General features: G+C 46.5%; 1 protein-coding gene across 14 annotated transcripts in view; it reads left to right on the top strand.

Annotated features, from left to right (window-relative positions):
• Positions 1 to 16799, top strand: part of CELF4 (CUGBP Elav-like family member 4) — an 889490-nt gene that overhangs the window by 762642 nt on the left and 110049 nt on the right. For all 14 annotated transcript variants that reach the window (XR_012158835.1, XR_012158834.1, XM_073343421.1 and 11 more), the window contains exon 7: positions 9881 to 10028. Coding sequence is in view for 12 of the 14 variants with exons in the window: in XM_073343421.1 (XP_073199522.1) it covers positions 9881 to 10028 (148 nt within the window). In the remaining 2 variants the exon portion in view is untranslated. The remainder of the gene's footprint in view (positions 1 to 9880; positions 10029 to 16799) is intronic.

The raw sequence follows: 16799 nt of genomic DNA, 5'->3' as shown, positions 1-16799 counted from the left end.
TCCATCCCCTTGCTGATCAGAGAGAAGGCAGAGAAACAGAGCCAATCGCTCAGCCCCACCCTTTCCCACCGGCAGTGTCCAACCCCCATAACGAACCCAGGGCTTTAGTCTGCACTGTTGAAGTCAATGGGAGATTCTCCCCTGGCTTCAAGGGAGCTGGATTAAGCCCCTACGGAGAGTCTTCTGAAGGCTCAGGGGAAGTGAGACACATTGTTGAGCCAACATGCCCCCTTTTTGTGCCCTCTGGGCTTGGATGTGAAGGTTCAAGCTCTCTTCTACACCTGGCCTTTGCATATCAACCCACGTGGGGCACCAGGCAAGCCTATGACAGTGGATCTGGTCCTAATGACATAGATGTGTCTGCTGACACTCAAGAGGCAGAAAGTTGTATCGGCCCCTCTTTGCTCTTAATATAGCGAGAGCCAAGTTTCACAGCTTGATGAAATCTCTTACTTCAGAGACCGAATGAGTGTTTGTCTCCCAACTGAATCTTCTCGGCCTGTTTAACACCCCTCCCCCACAAAATAATGGGAAATTATTTCTTTCTTTCACGTAATGCATTCAGAAGCATAGATAACAAGCAGCATCGAAGCCATGTGTGGTAAAAAGCAGCACAGAATATTAAACTCACTACTAGAGATCAGGTCCAGGTAAGCCGCCGTAACAAAGTTTGTTGAGCTCCCTTTTTTTTTAACGAAGAGGCAGCTGAGCCCTTAGTGATTCCCTTATATTGCTGCCACCCACTAGGCAGAACGGAAATCATTTGAGGGTAAACCAGAGAAGGTAGGAAAATTCAGACAAGAAAAGCAAGCAGAAAGGAAGGAGCCCCTGGAAAGTAACAACCATGGGGAAAGTGATTTAATTTTTGAAAATGAGATCAAAGCCATCTGTCAAGTTTGCATAAAAACGACATGCGAGTGTTAGCCATGGTGTCCTGGCTAAATTCCAGACAGGGGTAGGAACTAGATTCTGCAGCACAGAGCACGGGATTACCTTCTACGGAAGGGGCTGGGAGTTAGGAGGGGCACTTTGACTTTGCTGTTTGGGCTTGGGTGAGTCATTTACTGTCAGTGACTCACCATTCCCCTAGCTGTGCAAAGGCGATAATAACGGCAATTGTTGAATTGCAACAAATCTCCGGTCACCCAGGATTACGTGGATCTCGACAGGCAGTGGGCAGTGCAGTGTCGGGGCAGAAGCGGAGCTAGCACTTCTATCCCTTTGCTCTAGAAGCTCAGGGCCCCACCCCGTTGAGCTGCAGAAGAATCATGGTTAAGGGTGTCGGATCCATGACATAAACTGGGTGAATAACGAGAGGGAAATTATTCCACCAACAGTAGATTTTGTGAAAAGAAAAGGAGGACTTGTGGCACCTTAGAGACTAACAAATTTATGTGAGCAGAAGCTTTCGTGAGCTACAGCTCACTTCATCGGATGCATTCAGTGGAAAATACAGTGGGGAGATTTATATACACAGGGAACATGAAACAATGGGTGTTACTATACACACTGTAAGGAGAGTGATCAGGTAAGGTGAGCTATTACCAGCAGGAGAGCGGGGTCGGGGAGGGAAAAACCTTTTGTAGTGATAATCAAGGTGGGCCATTTCCAGCAGTTAACAGGAACATCCGAGGAGCGGTGGGGGGTGGGGAAATAAACATGGGGAAATAGTTTTACTTTGTGTAATGACCCATCCACTCCCAGTCTCTATTCAAGCCTAAGTTAATTGTATCCAGTTTGGAAATTAATTCCAATTCAGCAGTCTCTCGTTGGAGTCTGTTTTTGAAGTTGTTTTGTTGAAGAATTGCCACTTTTAGGTCTGTAATCGAGTGACCAAAGTGTTCTCCGACTGGTTTTTGAATGTTATAATTCCTGACGTCTGATTTGTGTCCATTGGTTCTTTTACGTAGAGACTGTCCGGTTTGGCCAATGTACATGGCAGAGGGGCATTGCTGGCACATGATGGCATATATCACATTGGTAGATGTGCAGGTGAATGAGCTCTGATATTGTGGCTGATGTGATTAGGCCCTATACAATATTCACTCATTATCCTGCTAGCTCTATGGAATAGGGGGAAACAGTCTAATATATATATATATATATATATATATATATATATATATATATATATATATATTTTAAATCACAAAAATGGGTTGAATTATTTGATGAATTTTATTTGCCTAGGGTTGCCCACGTTGAACAGTTCTGCTGTTCTCATTCCCTCCAGCAGGGGGAGCCGATCTGTAGGCATAAACACGAGCTAGATCCTGACGTTACTGCCCCCCTGGCTCTCCCATAGGGGTTTATTAATTATCAAAGTGTTTGTGTAGTGCTTGGGAGGTGGAAAGCGCCCGCTGGTATTATTCTGAGCAAAAGAATAAGAAGACAAAGCAAGCAAAATGCTAGGCTGTTCAAAGACTGGGATAGACAATAATATGTTTATTTCATGATCCCGTGCTATGTTTTTCTGTAGCACCCTTCCCTCAGTCAATTCCCACATTGGCTAGGAGGGACTTTTTGTGTGACCTTGGGCCAGGCATTCAACCTCTCTGTGTCTCGGTTCCCTATCTGGAAAACAGGAATAATATACTTCCTTTCTCTCGCTCTTTGTCTGTTTTGTCAGCTCTTTGGGTCAGGCACTGTCTCTCACCATGGGCTTATGCAGTGCTTAGCATAATAAAGCCCTGATCTCAGCTCCGGCCTGTAGGTGCTATTGTAATACAAATAATTAATAGCACTCATACAGACTGAGCCGTGTTTGCATTAGTGAGGAGTTCTGTGCACACCCTAATAGAATACTGGTGGACTGTTAGGGGAATGTATTACAAAATCCAGCTGGCATCTGCAAAATACATCTTTTAACTCAGACAAATCGCAACCAAAAGTGTATCTGCGACCAAGGAATCTCTCACTGTCTAATTTCAAGTGTCTCCCATCTACCACTGTCAAGCTAGGGGAGTTCAAAATAAGTTGTGAGCCATTATTGCATAAAATCATAGGACTGGAAGGGGCCTCGAGAGGTCATCTAGTCCAGTCCCCTACACTCATGGCAGGACTAAGTATTAACTAGACCATCCCTGACAGGTGTTTGTCTAACCTGCTCTTAAAAATCTCCAACGATGGAGATTCCACAACCTCCCTAAGGAATTTATTCCAGTGCTTAACCACCCTGACAGTTAGAAAGTTTTTCCTAATGTCCAACCTAAACCTTCCTTGCTGCAATTTAAGCCCATTGCTTCTTGTCCTGTCCTCAGAGGTTCAGAAGAACAATTTTTCTCTCTCTTCCTTGTAACAGCCTTTAATGTACTTGAAAACGGTTATCGTGTCCCCTCTCAGTCTTCTCTTCTCCAGACTAAACAAACCCAATTTTTTCAATCTTCCCTCCTAGGAAGGAGTGTATAGATATTCCATACAATGGAAGGGTGTATTATTGTTGCCTCTTTCACTCTTGCAAATGTCTGGTATATGCAGTGTTGTGGGAGCTGTGTCAGTTCCAGGATATTAGAGAGACTCTGTGGTTGAGGTAATATCTTTTACTGGGCCAACTTCTGTCGCTGAGAGGATATTACCTCACCTGCCTTGTCTCTCTCAACCATTGTGGCTTAGACTTGGTTGGAAATTGTGCTCCTGGTGGAGAACAAACCTGCCCGCAGCCAGGAAAGTAAAAAACAAGAAGTTATAAACAAGTGAATAGAAGAGGAAGGTTTGTGCAACCTACTCTGTAAGAGTTGCTTCACCCATAATATTTCACTGGGCAGAGCAATGGTTTCAACCAGCGTAGGATGTCACCACCACTGAGCTGGAACCACAGAAGCTGGTTAACAGCAGCCAGTCACACTACACAGTGGCTTAGGACAGGAAGTGAAGAGTGAAGTGAATCTTGCAGGAAATTCAACTTATTAATTATGATTATTATTACTATTATTTATTTGCATTATCATAGTGCCTAGGAGCTCCAGTCATGGCCCCGGGCCTCATTTTTCCAGGCGCTGTGCAAATAGATAACAGAAAGAAAGCCCCTGCCCCAAAGAGCTTACAGTCTAAGTGTAAGACAGGAGACAACAGATGGATACAGACAGATGGCAGAGTGCAAGGAAACAGTGAGCCAATACAGGTCAGCGTGGTAGATGGTGGTCTCAGCACACCAGTAGCCTGGCCATTGCCAAGGTTTTTGTAGGCATCAGAGCAAAGGAGAGTTTGAGGAGGGGTTTGAAGGAGGACAATGAGTTTGTTTTACAGCTGTTGATGGGGAGCTTCTCCCCAGCAGGAGGGGCAGCCTGGGGGAACTTTCCTGGGTCTGCTCACTGCTAGCTGTAGTATTTTTGATGCCCAAAGCAAACTGGTGTGAGGGGCCTGTATGCGCTTCAACTCCAGAAGTGCAGGCTTGAGTGAAACAAAGTGGAAGCAAAGATTCCTGGGAGACTCTGCATTTCAACTCTGTCCCGAAGACACATCCTGCCCTCATTTAGGGGCCAGGCCCAAGTGCTTCGTGTCTGACTGCAAGGGCCCTCTCTCCAGTCATGGAAGTCAGTGGGTGATGAGGCATGCTCGGCCCCTGGAGGAACCTTCAGTGGGTTCACAGGATCAGTGGTTGCAGAAGAAAGGGTGTGTGGAGATTCTTCCATCAGTGGGCAGGTCTCCACTGCCCAACCAATCATCTCTCTTCCCCCACCCCATCCCAATCGCTCTGCTTTCCTCCTGGCAGGTATTGCCCCCAACCCTTCCCAGTGGCTCATTTCTGTGTAAGCGACCCTTTAGCAGATCCTCCTGCTCAGGGACTGGGAGCTAGGGCTCATCAGATAGCAGATAGCTCAGCAGATGCTCTCCATGAACATACACCACCCTGGAACCATCCACCGGTCACCATAAGCCCAGGCTTTGAATACTGACAATGACAGGGCTGGGAGAGGAGGGAATTGTCTATCAGATAAGGACGGGATAAAGCTCCTTAATTGCTCAAGCAGAGATCGTCCCAAGGAAGGAATAATAGAAAAAAAAAATGCCTCCTTTGGCCAAGAAAGGAAAAAGCTCACTCACACACTGGGCCTCTTTTAAATGAAAGGAGGTTGGATAGGACATTTGTCTTCAGGAGGTAGCTGGGAAGGAGTGGGAAGACTTATTTGAATGCCCCAGGCAACGCTCCAGGGATTTTATAAGACAGACTGATGACCCTTGCAGGACTTGCCCTCCTTTCATAAATCTCCCTTGACTCACCGTAGGGGAGGGGAGACGGGTCTATTCCGTTCGCTTGTTTCAAGGTTACCGAGTTCCCTTTCCCGAGGTATAGTTCTATTCTTACAATGCTGTGACTTTCTAAGAAAGCTTCCATTGCCATAGGATCAGAGCTGCTCCGAGATTTTCCAACAGAAAAGGCAGATTCATCAAATTCAAAATGTTTCCCACGAATGGGACAATTTCAGCCCATGTTCTGACAGAATGTGGACCAGTTTCCTGCCAGCTCGCTTGCCCAGTTCCTTGGACTGCCTCAGAGTCAGGACCCCGGAGTTTCCAGGATCCGTGGCTCTGGGGCAGCCAGCCATGCAGATTGCCCCCGGATTGGAGACCTCAGAGTTTCTAGGCTCTCCAAGGTGGAGCCAGGAGCTGTCGATGAGCCGGGAGCCTTGGGGTTTGGGATCCCAGGTAGAATTTCATTTAGACATTTTTGAAATGAAATAATTGGATTGTTTCAAAACAGGTTTTTGCTGGAATTTTCAACATTTCGACTTTTTCTTCAGACAGGGAACTTTTTTTTCTCCAAAATTTCTCAAGGAAGGGAAATTCCCACTGTCCATATGTTCTAATCTGAGCATGTCATGATCTTCAGTGCATTTCTCCTCACAGCCACCCCTCTGGGGGAGGGCAGTGCTATGATCTCCATAGTGCAGGTGGGGAACTAAGGCACAGAGAGACTTAGGCCTAGTCTGCACTTACAAATTAGATCTACCTAGCTATGTCACTCTCGGGGTTGTGAAAAATTTCACAGCCTTAGCGCTGTAGTTAGGGCTACCCATGTAGCTGCAGCTAGGTCGACAGAAGAATTCTTTCATTGACCTAACTACTGCCTCTCGGAGAGGAGGATTACCTACCTCAATCCCTTCCATCAATATTGGCCATGTCTGCACAGCTGCAGAGCCAAAGATCAACCCCTATAGTGTAGCCATGTCCTAAGTGACTTGCTCAAGGTCACATAGGCACTCTGTTGCACAGCAGAAACTTGAACACAGGCCTTCTGAGTTCTCGACAAGTGCTCTAACCCCCGGACCATCCTTCCTCTCTAAGTGTAAGTTAAATGTAACCTCCGCTCTTCCCAGCCTACTCCGCTCCCTCTACCAGCAGTACAGTCAATTTTACGCTGCCATTCCACTGAAATCAGTGGGACTTTAGGGTGTCCACAGTGCGTTGACCTGTAGTCGGCAGGTTAGGAGCAGCCTCAGATTCTGCATGAACACAGAAAGGAAAATGCCATTTGTGACTCTGGACAGATGTAACAGAGATGGAGTAATGACAGTATGTTGCAAAACTGTGCATGCCTCAACCTGGGGTTGTATCAGGCCACCATTTCGTGTGCATTTCCCACTGTATACTTGTTGACAGACCAGGCAGGATTCGGCAGATCATTTTGAACACCCGCTATGTTTGAAACAATTGCAAACAGCTCCTGGACGTGTCATGAGCAGGACAAGAGGTTACACCATCCAGGCAGTCAAATGCTACACACAATTTGCTGGGCTCTAGTAACTAACATGCAACATGCATAATAGGGATTGTCTTTGGAACAGCATGACTATTAATTGTATTATGGTATCAGCGAGTTACCCCAGCCAAGATCAGGGCCCCATTGTGTCTAGTAAGAGATAGCCCTTGGCCTGAAAGTCGTACAGTCTAGATAAGACAAAGGAAGAATTATTATCCCCATTTTACAGGTGGGGACTGATGCCCAAAGAAATGAAATGACTTGACCAAGGTCATCCATGGTGTCTGTGGCAGAGTTCCAGTGCAGAGAGTGACTGGAGAGTCACAGTCCAGTGTCTTAACCAGGGTTACGAGCAAATGTTATGATATCCCCATTATAGGTCATGAGTAGTGTCTGAACCCGAAACCTTCAGCACCAAAACACAAAGGTGTATCACTTGAACAGAAGGATTAGCTCCAGTAACTGAAACCAGTAGTAGGCCGTTAGCCACTCTGCAGACTAACCACCATAAACACTGTACAAGCAGGTCACAAAAGTTTTTCCATCTCTGACATACCTTGAAGGAATAAGAGGAAAGTCTAACGCAGTCAGCCTAGACTCAGCTCCCTCCCAGCCCTTGAAGCTCTCCTTACCTCCAAGAAATACAAATTTGATCAGCAGTATTAAGCCGATCCTGGACCTCAGCCATCACTTACATAACCAGCCATGGAGCAAGCTCTGTCCTCAGCCAGACAGAAGAATAAATATCCTACGCAGGAAATGAGCTATGGGTCAGTAGACACCCAAAGGTAGAGTCAATCCTTGTTTAAAGATGGATGCATTCCCTCTCCCTTCCTCACTTTATTGGAGTACTTAATAAAATCACCTGCTCAGTGTCTGATCTGGAGAATAAATCCAATTGATGCCTACAACAAATTTGCTCCTTAAAGGGGACTGGCATTGTGCTGTAATATAAAAAGCTCATCTAATCACTCCATCAGTAATTACAAAGAAGAGTAAATCACTAATTAAAATGTGAAAGTGTCTTATGCAGTATATAATAAGGAAGGGTAATTAACAATCAAAAGGGAAGCCTCTACCTTGGCACTGAGTTGCTGTGTGTTAAGATGCAAGAAATAATAATATTCCAGTCTTATACAGCACTTTTAATCCATAGATTTCAGGCACTTTTACCAAGGAGGGCAAATATTATTATCCCCATTTTACAGCAGGGGAAACTAAGGCACAGAGAATTGAAATGGCTTGCCAAGGTCACACAGCACATCAGTAGCTGAGCTGAGCCTATCTAGCTCCTCGGTCACTCTTTGTCCATTGGACCAGACTGCCTCTGCACTTGAATGCCCGGCAAGGATGCTTTCAACATCGTAAAGTGATTGCTATTTTTTTTATGTTTGTGGTTAATTTAGCAGCTTCTTAACTGTTAAATTTGCCAGTAAACAACAATAAACCTTCCCTTGCAATGGCTTTGAAAGTGTCCTTCCTTCTAATGCTGAGATCCATGGCCGACGTGCTAAACTACATCATCAGGCTGTCACGTTCTGATGGAGAAGGCACCAAAATAGCAGATTGAGTCAGTAGTGCCCCCCACAGCTCTAGAGCAAGTGAAGCAGCGAGAGACGTTTCTAAATGCAAGAGGTGCTGGTTTTGCCCTGCCCCGCTCCTTGTGTTCTCATTTACACCTGTGAAAAGAGAAAGTAAAATGCTGCCCAATCAAAATGCTCCTCTTACTCACCTGAATGGTAGCATCTGACACGCATTTTTCACTCCTGCTGCATAAGAGTTCATGAACAGCACAAGCGGAGAACCAGCTCATTGTGAGAACCAATGACTAGAGCTGGTTGGGAACTGGAATTTCCATCCCGGGGGAAATTCTGACATTTTGGGGACAAAAATAATTCTGAATCACAACGAAAAGCTAACATTTTCCACTAAATGAAAATTTAAAAAAAAACCTGATTTGGGACCATTGAAGCATTTCATTTTGTGTAGACTTCTATATTACACAAAAATGTTAAATAATGTTACCTAGGTAACATTAACTATAATGCATATCATAGAATATTAAATTAACAATTTGCCGTAGCATAGAAGTCTAAAAAAATGAATCAAAATGATAAAGCCAAAGCGAAATATTTAGACAGTGTCAAAACTAAATATTCTGACTTTGTCTTATCTAAAATTGACATGTTCCCATGATATGTTTCAATTTCAATTAGACTGAATTTTTCAGTGGAAAACTGTCCATCACAAAATTATTGATCAGCTCGAACGATGACTATGTAGATTCTTACCATTAGAGAGAGAGAGAGATGTCCTATGACATAGAATCATAGAATATTAGGGTTGGAAGAGACCTCAGGAAGTCATCTAGTCCACCCCCCTGCTCAAAGCAGGACCAACACATGTAACTTGTAACTTAATCGCTGCAGGTTTCCTCTAAAATGACTAGCCCCTGGTCGCAGAGTGAATGAGTGGTGCAGCGGAGACTGGAGTATTTGACTCCTCATCCTGTGGTTTTTCCTAGAACAGCGCTTCTCAAACTGTGGGTCAGGACCCCAAAGTGGGTCGTGAGGGGTCGCCAGGGCTGGTGTTAGCCTGGCCAAAGCCCAAGCCCAAGGCCCACCTCCTGGGGCCAAACCTGAAGCCTGAGCCCCACTTCCTGGGCTCAGGCTTTGGCTTCAGCCCAGGGTGGCAGGGCTCAGGTTATAGGCCCCATGCCTGGGAATGAAGCCCTTCGGCTTCAGCTTTGTCCCCCGGCCTGGAGCGGTGGGGCTCAGGTGGGCTCACACTTCAGTTCCCCCTCCTGGGGTCATGCAGTAATTTTTGTTGTCCTAAGGGGGTCGCAGTGCAATGAAGTTTGAGAACCCCCGTCCTAGGACATGCATGTATGAACTTCAGTGACTTAAGACCAATGGAAATCAGCCCATCTCACGCACATAGCAAAGTGTTTCCGATCCAGAGCCCACAGATACTGATTGAAAACCTGCAAATTGGGTTGTCTGGTCAGTTGCCAGTAGCTTTTTCTGGCTTTGGACAAAACAAAGTCTAGCGCAGAACCACATTGGTCGAGCCGGCACTGTGGAAGAGCCTGAGTGACCGGTCTGTGCCTGCAATGTCTCCTCTCTGGGGTTGCCCTGCTGGTGAACGCGTGATATTTTTTCCCTGTTCTCTTTGTTCCAGCTGATGCAGCAGCAGGCGGCTATCATGGCATCCGTGGCACAAGGAGGCTACCTGAATCCCATGGCAGCCTTTGCCGCAGCCCAGATGCAGCAGATGGCAGCGCTGAACATGAACGGTCTGGCTGCTGCTCCCATGACGCCAACCTCAGGTAAGGAGCAGTCAACCGCAGGGCAGCAAGGAGGAGTCGGACGCAGAGGGCTAGGGAGGCCGAGGTAGCTGTGCTACAGAGCAGAGAGAGGGGGGAATGACTCAGCGGGCGCCCAGAGGGTAGCAGGAAAACACAGAAAGGCATTCTACGTGGAAAGGCCTGATTGTCCTGCCATCTGCAGGGAGTCACCCCGCTCAGATCTGACGTCACAGTCAATTCTGAACTTGCCCTAAGTTTTGCGCACACTCCCGTGTGGCGTTCCAGTCTGAGACAGTCTAGCGAGAGACCGGAGCCAGGGTGTTTGGTTCTGGAGCTGAACCAATCCAGGGAGAGAGAGCTTCGGTTTGAGCAAGCCCTTCTCTGCCAAGCCCTTCTCTGCCAGCAAAGTCCACGCCATCCTTTGTCGTGCCATAGGCAAGGAGCAATCCTCTGGCTCCCCTGAAGCTGCAGCTTCTCTTTTAAGATGTCAGGGAAGAGCTGCAGCAGAAACCCTGCTAGCTGTGACTGCTGGAAACACAGCAGGATGGGTTTGGCCTGGCCCAGCCAAAACCATCAACTGTGCCAGCATGTGGGGTAGACTGGGGCAAAGCAGAGAAAACATCCCCCTGTACCTGACATCCCCTGTTCCCCTATGCTCCAGGAGAAAGGGTGAGTGGGAAAATATGCCGGAGGGTGGCGCTGATTTGCAGGGGAGGCCTGACAACAAAGGGGACAGCCCAGCAAGGAAGCATGATCTTCCACCCAGCAGGATAGCTTTAAGCAGAGCAGACATCTCGGCCCCCAGCACCTCACCCACACCCCTCTGTGGCGTTTTTGATACCCAAGCCTTAATGGTGAGGGCCACCGTTTTTCAAAGAAAAGCACTGAATGCAGCAGGCCAGATCCTGAGCAGCGCTGAGCGCTTGTCATTCCCCATTGACTTTAGCAGGCGCTGCGGGTGGTCAGTGCCTCTCAGAGGCAGGTCGCTTGCTTAGGTGGGCTTAGATACCTGTAGCTGATCTTGAAAATGTTGGCCTTAATCTTTCAGTTCCCCAGTAGTGCGAATGGGGATTAGACTCCGTGTGGCTTGCCGGGGGCGTTGTGAGTCTGGATGTGTGTCTGTAAAGGATGTCGGGGGAGAGGTGCTAACAGTAGCACAGTGTGATAGGGCAAAGCAAGAAAGAGAGATCGAAGAACAAAGAACCAGCCGCTACTGTCCATTTCAGAGCAGGGGCTAGACTGGAGCAGGAGGGAGGGCCTGGCCAAGGGCAGAGAGGCCAGGTGACGTATCACAAAATAACAACTGCTGCGGTGAAGTCAGACCGGGACATGTGCAGGTTACAGCCGCAAGGCAGGGTTATCAGGGAGGAACTGGGGACAAACGATGCTCAGTAGGAAGCTCGGGAGCGGGGGGCACAGTTCCTGCCGTAGGCATCTCTGTTATTTGTGGGATCACTAGGCTGTGGGAGCGCAGGGCTCTCCTGGCCTTCAGCTCACACACGTTTTAACAAAGAGCTTTCCTGCCCCAAGCCCTTCGGCCTGCAACATTACGCTGAAGTACTTCTGGCTGCCCAGCCAAGAGAACGAGAGCTCTCTGGCTCAGGGGAACCAGCCCCAAGGGCTGTGAGTCGTGTCAGTGCCGGGGGGGAGCAGGAAGGGGAGATGATGGGCATCAGCCACTTTGTGTTGAGTGCAGCAGCCTTATTTAGAGGGCACTGGGGAATACGTGTAAAATTTGGAGCTAGATTTCGCACACACTGTGGTGTGAGATTGCTCCCCTGCGGAGGTTGGTGAGGCTCATCTCTGGTCAAACTTTTCCCGTTTCCTGAGCGTTTAAAGTGATGAGCAAATATTAGCCAATCTGGTCTCACGACCACCATGGAAGAGAAGGGAAACTGAGGCAGGAGGCTTAAGGGGGTATAGGGAGGCTTTCCGCTGCTGCCCGTTGGGAGTGTGCAGGGGCTCTGCTGCACAGGGCTGCTACTGAGCAGGAAGTCTGGCTAAGTCGGTCACCGTTCTTCTGCGGCTTTTTTGAAGCATATGGTGGAGCAGCCTGGAGGCTGTTCTAAGTTACACCTGCTGCAAGTACAACAGCTGAGGATTGCCAGGGCAGTGGAATCCCAGCCATGACCCTCTTCTCTTGGTCACACCCCATATAATACTTACACCCACTCTGTATCATCAGAGAATCTAGACATCTGATAGATGTGAGATATAGGTATATGGATGGTCCATGGGAAGCCAATGGAGGGTTATTCTCACTCCCTTTCCATGACCCAATGACTATTCATTGTCATCCGTAGTGGCAAGTCATAGTCATTCATGATGACAATAAATAGCCATTGAGCGCAGGGAAAAGGGTACGAATGACTCTATAGCCTAGTCTTCAGGACTCCCTTGAGAGGGAGTGGCTGGAGTTGAAGTCCCTGCTCCAATGACTATTTATACAGCGTGGAACAACTTTAACAGGAGACACTGGATTATGCAGCTACTGGTTTTCACACAGCCCAGAGTATAGGGCATGCTCCTACAACGTGGGAGACCCACATTAGGATTCCTTCTCTACATCAGGTAGAGGGGAGAATTTAATCTAGGTCTTCCAAATCCCAGATGAGTGCCTCCCAGTGGGCTAAAGCTCCTAAGGGCGATGGCGTCACCACACCACTGGTTGGTTTGTGAAGCTAGCCATGCTTTGCTTTTGTCACATTGCCTGAAATCAAAATAACATTTATAAAGTCGGGTCAGAATAAAACCTTTCGTTTCAACCTGACCCGGACTTTTTTTTTTTTTTTTTACTTTTCCATTTGATGAAAATTGTCAAAAATTTTCATGTTTGTTTCAACCCCCAAAATGGAATTTTTTAAAAAAAAAAGTTGGAATTGCCAGTGAACCAAAAAATCTCTTATTCACCCGACTCCATTCGACAGGACCCACTATGTTCCCAGAAATGCCAGGCGTGCACTTGTTAAGCCCATTCGTGCATCTTTGACTTCACAGTCATCCTCTTCATTTTTTAAAATGTTCCAGGAACCTGGCTCCAACCTGTCTTCCAGAGTTTGGGCTGAATTAGGAGGTGTGTGAAATGCATTTGAGGGAGGGGGCTGCAAAAAGGTGTCAGGTAGGGCTTGTCTACACGGTGATTTTAAAATGGGTCAGATTGAGTTAATCTGGTTTGAAAATGCTTGCATACACACAACTGGGCACTAACTCCACCACTGGGCACGAACTCCACATTTATCAGGAACTCTGGACTCCTCTTTTAGACTCACTTCTAAATCTGGCGTTTTGCCTCTGCTCACCACTCTGCCATCTGCACGGGCTTTTCCTTTGTCCTCGCATCCCACTGAGCGTCTTGCGGGTGTGACAACTTTACCTTTGCAGCTCCTGCCCCTGTGTATCTTTCTTCAACAGCTCATGTCTTGTCAAGTCTCCATCTCATGTCAGGGATCGTCTCTTATGCTCACTTGCCCTATACCTCTTTGTTTGCCTCTTCCTCTCTTATTCGCCTTACGCGGGAATGTGCTCATTTTCTTTTCATCACTTTCACTTGCGCAACCACTTCTCAGCATTCCACACCAGGAGTCAGTCCTCAGCTGGTGTAAATCAGCATGACTCCAGTGACTCCAATGGGACTACGCCAACTGACACCAGCTGAGGATCAGATCCCATATATTGTCCACTTCCTGTAACGATAACATACTACAGCACTTGAGGATCATGTGCTCCATATAAAAGGAAGTAACGCACTGTTGATGTGTTGGTTCTTGCGGTGCTGCTTATGGAGAACTCCACGGACCTCTGTCCTGCTAGGATGCCGAAGTAAAACTTCCAGGGCAACTCGCATAACTCAAGGAGCTGCTCTCCTTGTTCGTGTTGCTGATCTCTCCTAGTTCATGTCGCCCCCACAACTGGTCAGCAACTTCTTTTCCCATCTGGTACCAAAATCCTCTTCAATCAGCAGCACAGCACAGCATCTTGGCACCATATCAAGGCGTTTCCTTCAAAGACTGGCGACATTTGCCTTTACCAGCATTGTCTCACAGCTGGCTGTGGGGGGATGTACTTCACTGAGGTCTCCAGCAGAGGGGTGGACAGGCTGTGCACAGACCAGATCCTGAAATCAGAAGGTGTTTGCAGGGCCTGGCGCAGTGTCCGTAAGTCAGCAAGTCCAGCCAACCCCATCACATAATGCCATTCATAAAGCTCCATCTTAAAACCAGTTAGGTTGTTTGCCTCCACTGCTCCTATTGGGAGACAGTTCCAGAACCTCAGCCGTCTGATGGTTAGAAACCTTCTCCTAATGTCCAGCTTTCATTTACCAAGGGCTAGTTTATCTCCATTTGTTCTTGGGCCAACATTGTCCTTTAGTTTCAACAGCTCTTCCCCCTCCCTGGTATTTACCTGGGATGTGTTTATAGAGGGCAATCAGATCCCTTCTCTTTGCTACACTAAACAAGCCATGGTCTTTGTCTTCTCATGTCAGATAGGCCTTCCATCACCCTGATTTTCCTATTAGCCCTTCTCTGCACCTGTCCCAGTCTGAATTCGTCTTTCCAGACATCTCCGGTGGAGATCAATATCTGTCGTAGCCTCCATTTGCTCCTTGCAGGCTGTCATTGTCCAGAATAGATCTGGTTGACAAATAGTAACTACATTCCCTGGAAAGTTTGGGGAGAAGTGACACCAGTTTTGTTTGGTCTGGGTTTCCGGGTTTTTCACTGAAATTAAAATTTTTATTTTTATTCAACTTGATTTGAATCATAACAAAAAAAATTCTTTTTTTTTCTTTCTTTTTTTTTTTTTGGTTTCCACTCCCTTCTTTCCCTTTTTTCCTCTGGAAAGAAGGAGAGGGAAAGGAAACTGAAACCCAAACATCTTTCACTTAGATTTGAATAAAATTGATTCAAAACTTTTTTTTTTCATTTTGACAAAAAATGTGATAATTATGACCTATACTCTGGTGCAGAGGAAGGATTGTCTAGTGGTTAGGGCACTACCCTAGGACTTGAGAGGCCAGGGTCCAATTCCTTGCTCTACCACAGGCTTCCTGTGTGACCTTGGACAAGTCACTTAGTCTCTCTGTGCCTCAGTTTCCAATCTGTACAATGGGCACACTAGCACTGTCCTCCTCTTAGGGGTATTGTGAGGAAAAAATACATTAATGACTGAGAGGTGCTCAGATACTATGGTAATGGCAGCCAGATAAGTATCTAGATAAACCCAAAAAAGGCTCAGAGATTTTCATGTAATTTGAAAAGCCACTTTTAAATGTAAACCTTTGACCATCTGTAGTTATAACAGGTCTAGCCAGAGGCACCTTAGCTTATTAGATGCTCTGTTTCATGGGGGCATCATTCTCTGCCAGCCCTGTCATACCAGCCTAGTGTACCCACAGCAATCACAGTCTTGGGAGCATGAGGCCTGACTTGTTCCCTGAGAGCTCCAGCTCTTATTGGCGAAAGGTTTTCAAAGGTACTGACGCCCTTCAACTCCCATTGACTTCAGTGGGAACTGCAGGTGATCTTTGGGTGCAGAAGGGTGATCTTTGGGGCTTAGCGAAAAGCTAAGTCACCTTAGCATTTGTCTGCCAAACTCCCTGGGCCCATGAGAGTCCACTGGCTCACACAAGCCCTAACATCTCCTTGCAGCTGCATCTAGGGACAGTGTCAGCGGTTATTGATTCAGTCAAGGGCCTTCTTACCTATCTCTCTCCTTGCTTCTCTTGTTATAGAAAAACAAATCTCATTCCAAGCTGGTTTATGAAAAGCCAAGGAAACGCTTGACTTGGAAATCTTACCCCATACATTTCAAAATGTGTGTTTACACAACGGTAAATATATAAACAACGAGTCGATGGAGCTACTGCAAAACCAAATAGAAAAGTGGCTTAATTATATCTGCACCCTTTAAACCCGCTGCTGACAAGATTATCATATTTGCATTAGCTAGATTTGTTTTGTGTTGGTGGGAGCGGAGAAAGCGTCAAGCAGCAAATGCCTGGAATTCAAACGCTCTCAGGGTCTGAAAAGCACTGAATCCATCCCGTGTGGTACATGGCGGCCCTGACACAAAAGAGCACAAGCTCTTTTGCATATAAATAAGGCTTGAAAATGAATGCGTTCTGCAACTTAGTTGTGTAAATACCAATATAACAGCCAAATGCTTTGGCTGCCATGATATACAGTGTATGAACTATATCCCTGCACCACTTCTGTGCAAGCATCTGTGACACTGTATTCCCTTGGGAAGACATTTCCAACTCTAGGGCCTAGTCCACTATGGTGTTACTCCAATTTCACACTGCTTATGTATCTCCGTTCATGAAAACCAAATATAGCCATTCATAGAATCATAGAAATGTAGGCCTGGATGGGACCTCAAGAGGTCATCAATTCTAACCCCTTGTGCTGAGGCAAGACCAAGTAAACCTAGACCATCCCATGAAAATACCCATTCATGAATAGCCAATTAATATTCTTTGGAATATTATACCTTTATTATTGGAATATTATACCTTTGGAATATTATACCTAATATACCTTTGGAAATGTCCCCATCCAGTAACACAGCATTGTGTAACAGGCACAAAACTTGCTACGAAGAAATGTAGAGGGTGAATTTCACGTCCAAACCACCACACCCAGAAGGTACTGCAGACCCAACATGCATTATTGGTGTGTCTGTTGTTATTAGGAGAAGAACAGAAATTCTGCTTCAGGGAAGATTTATTTTCTTTCTGATTTGAAACAACCCCTCCCATCCCACCTGCAAATTTTGAAACAGAAACCTGGA

This window comes from Lepidochelys kempii, chromosome 5 (genome assembly GCF_965140265.1).
Source record: "Lepidochelys kempii isolate rLepKem1 chromosome 5, rLepKem1.hap2, whole genome shotgun sequence".
Lineage (NCBI taxonomy): Eukaryota > Metazoa > Chordata > Testudines > Cheloniidae > Lepidochelys > Lepidochelys kempii.
The sequence above is the reverse complement of the archived record's forward strand: the minus strand, read 5'-3'. Positions and strand labels throughout refer to the sequence as shown.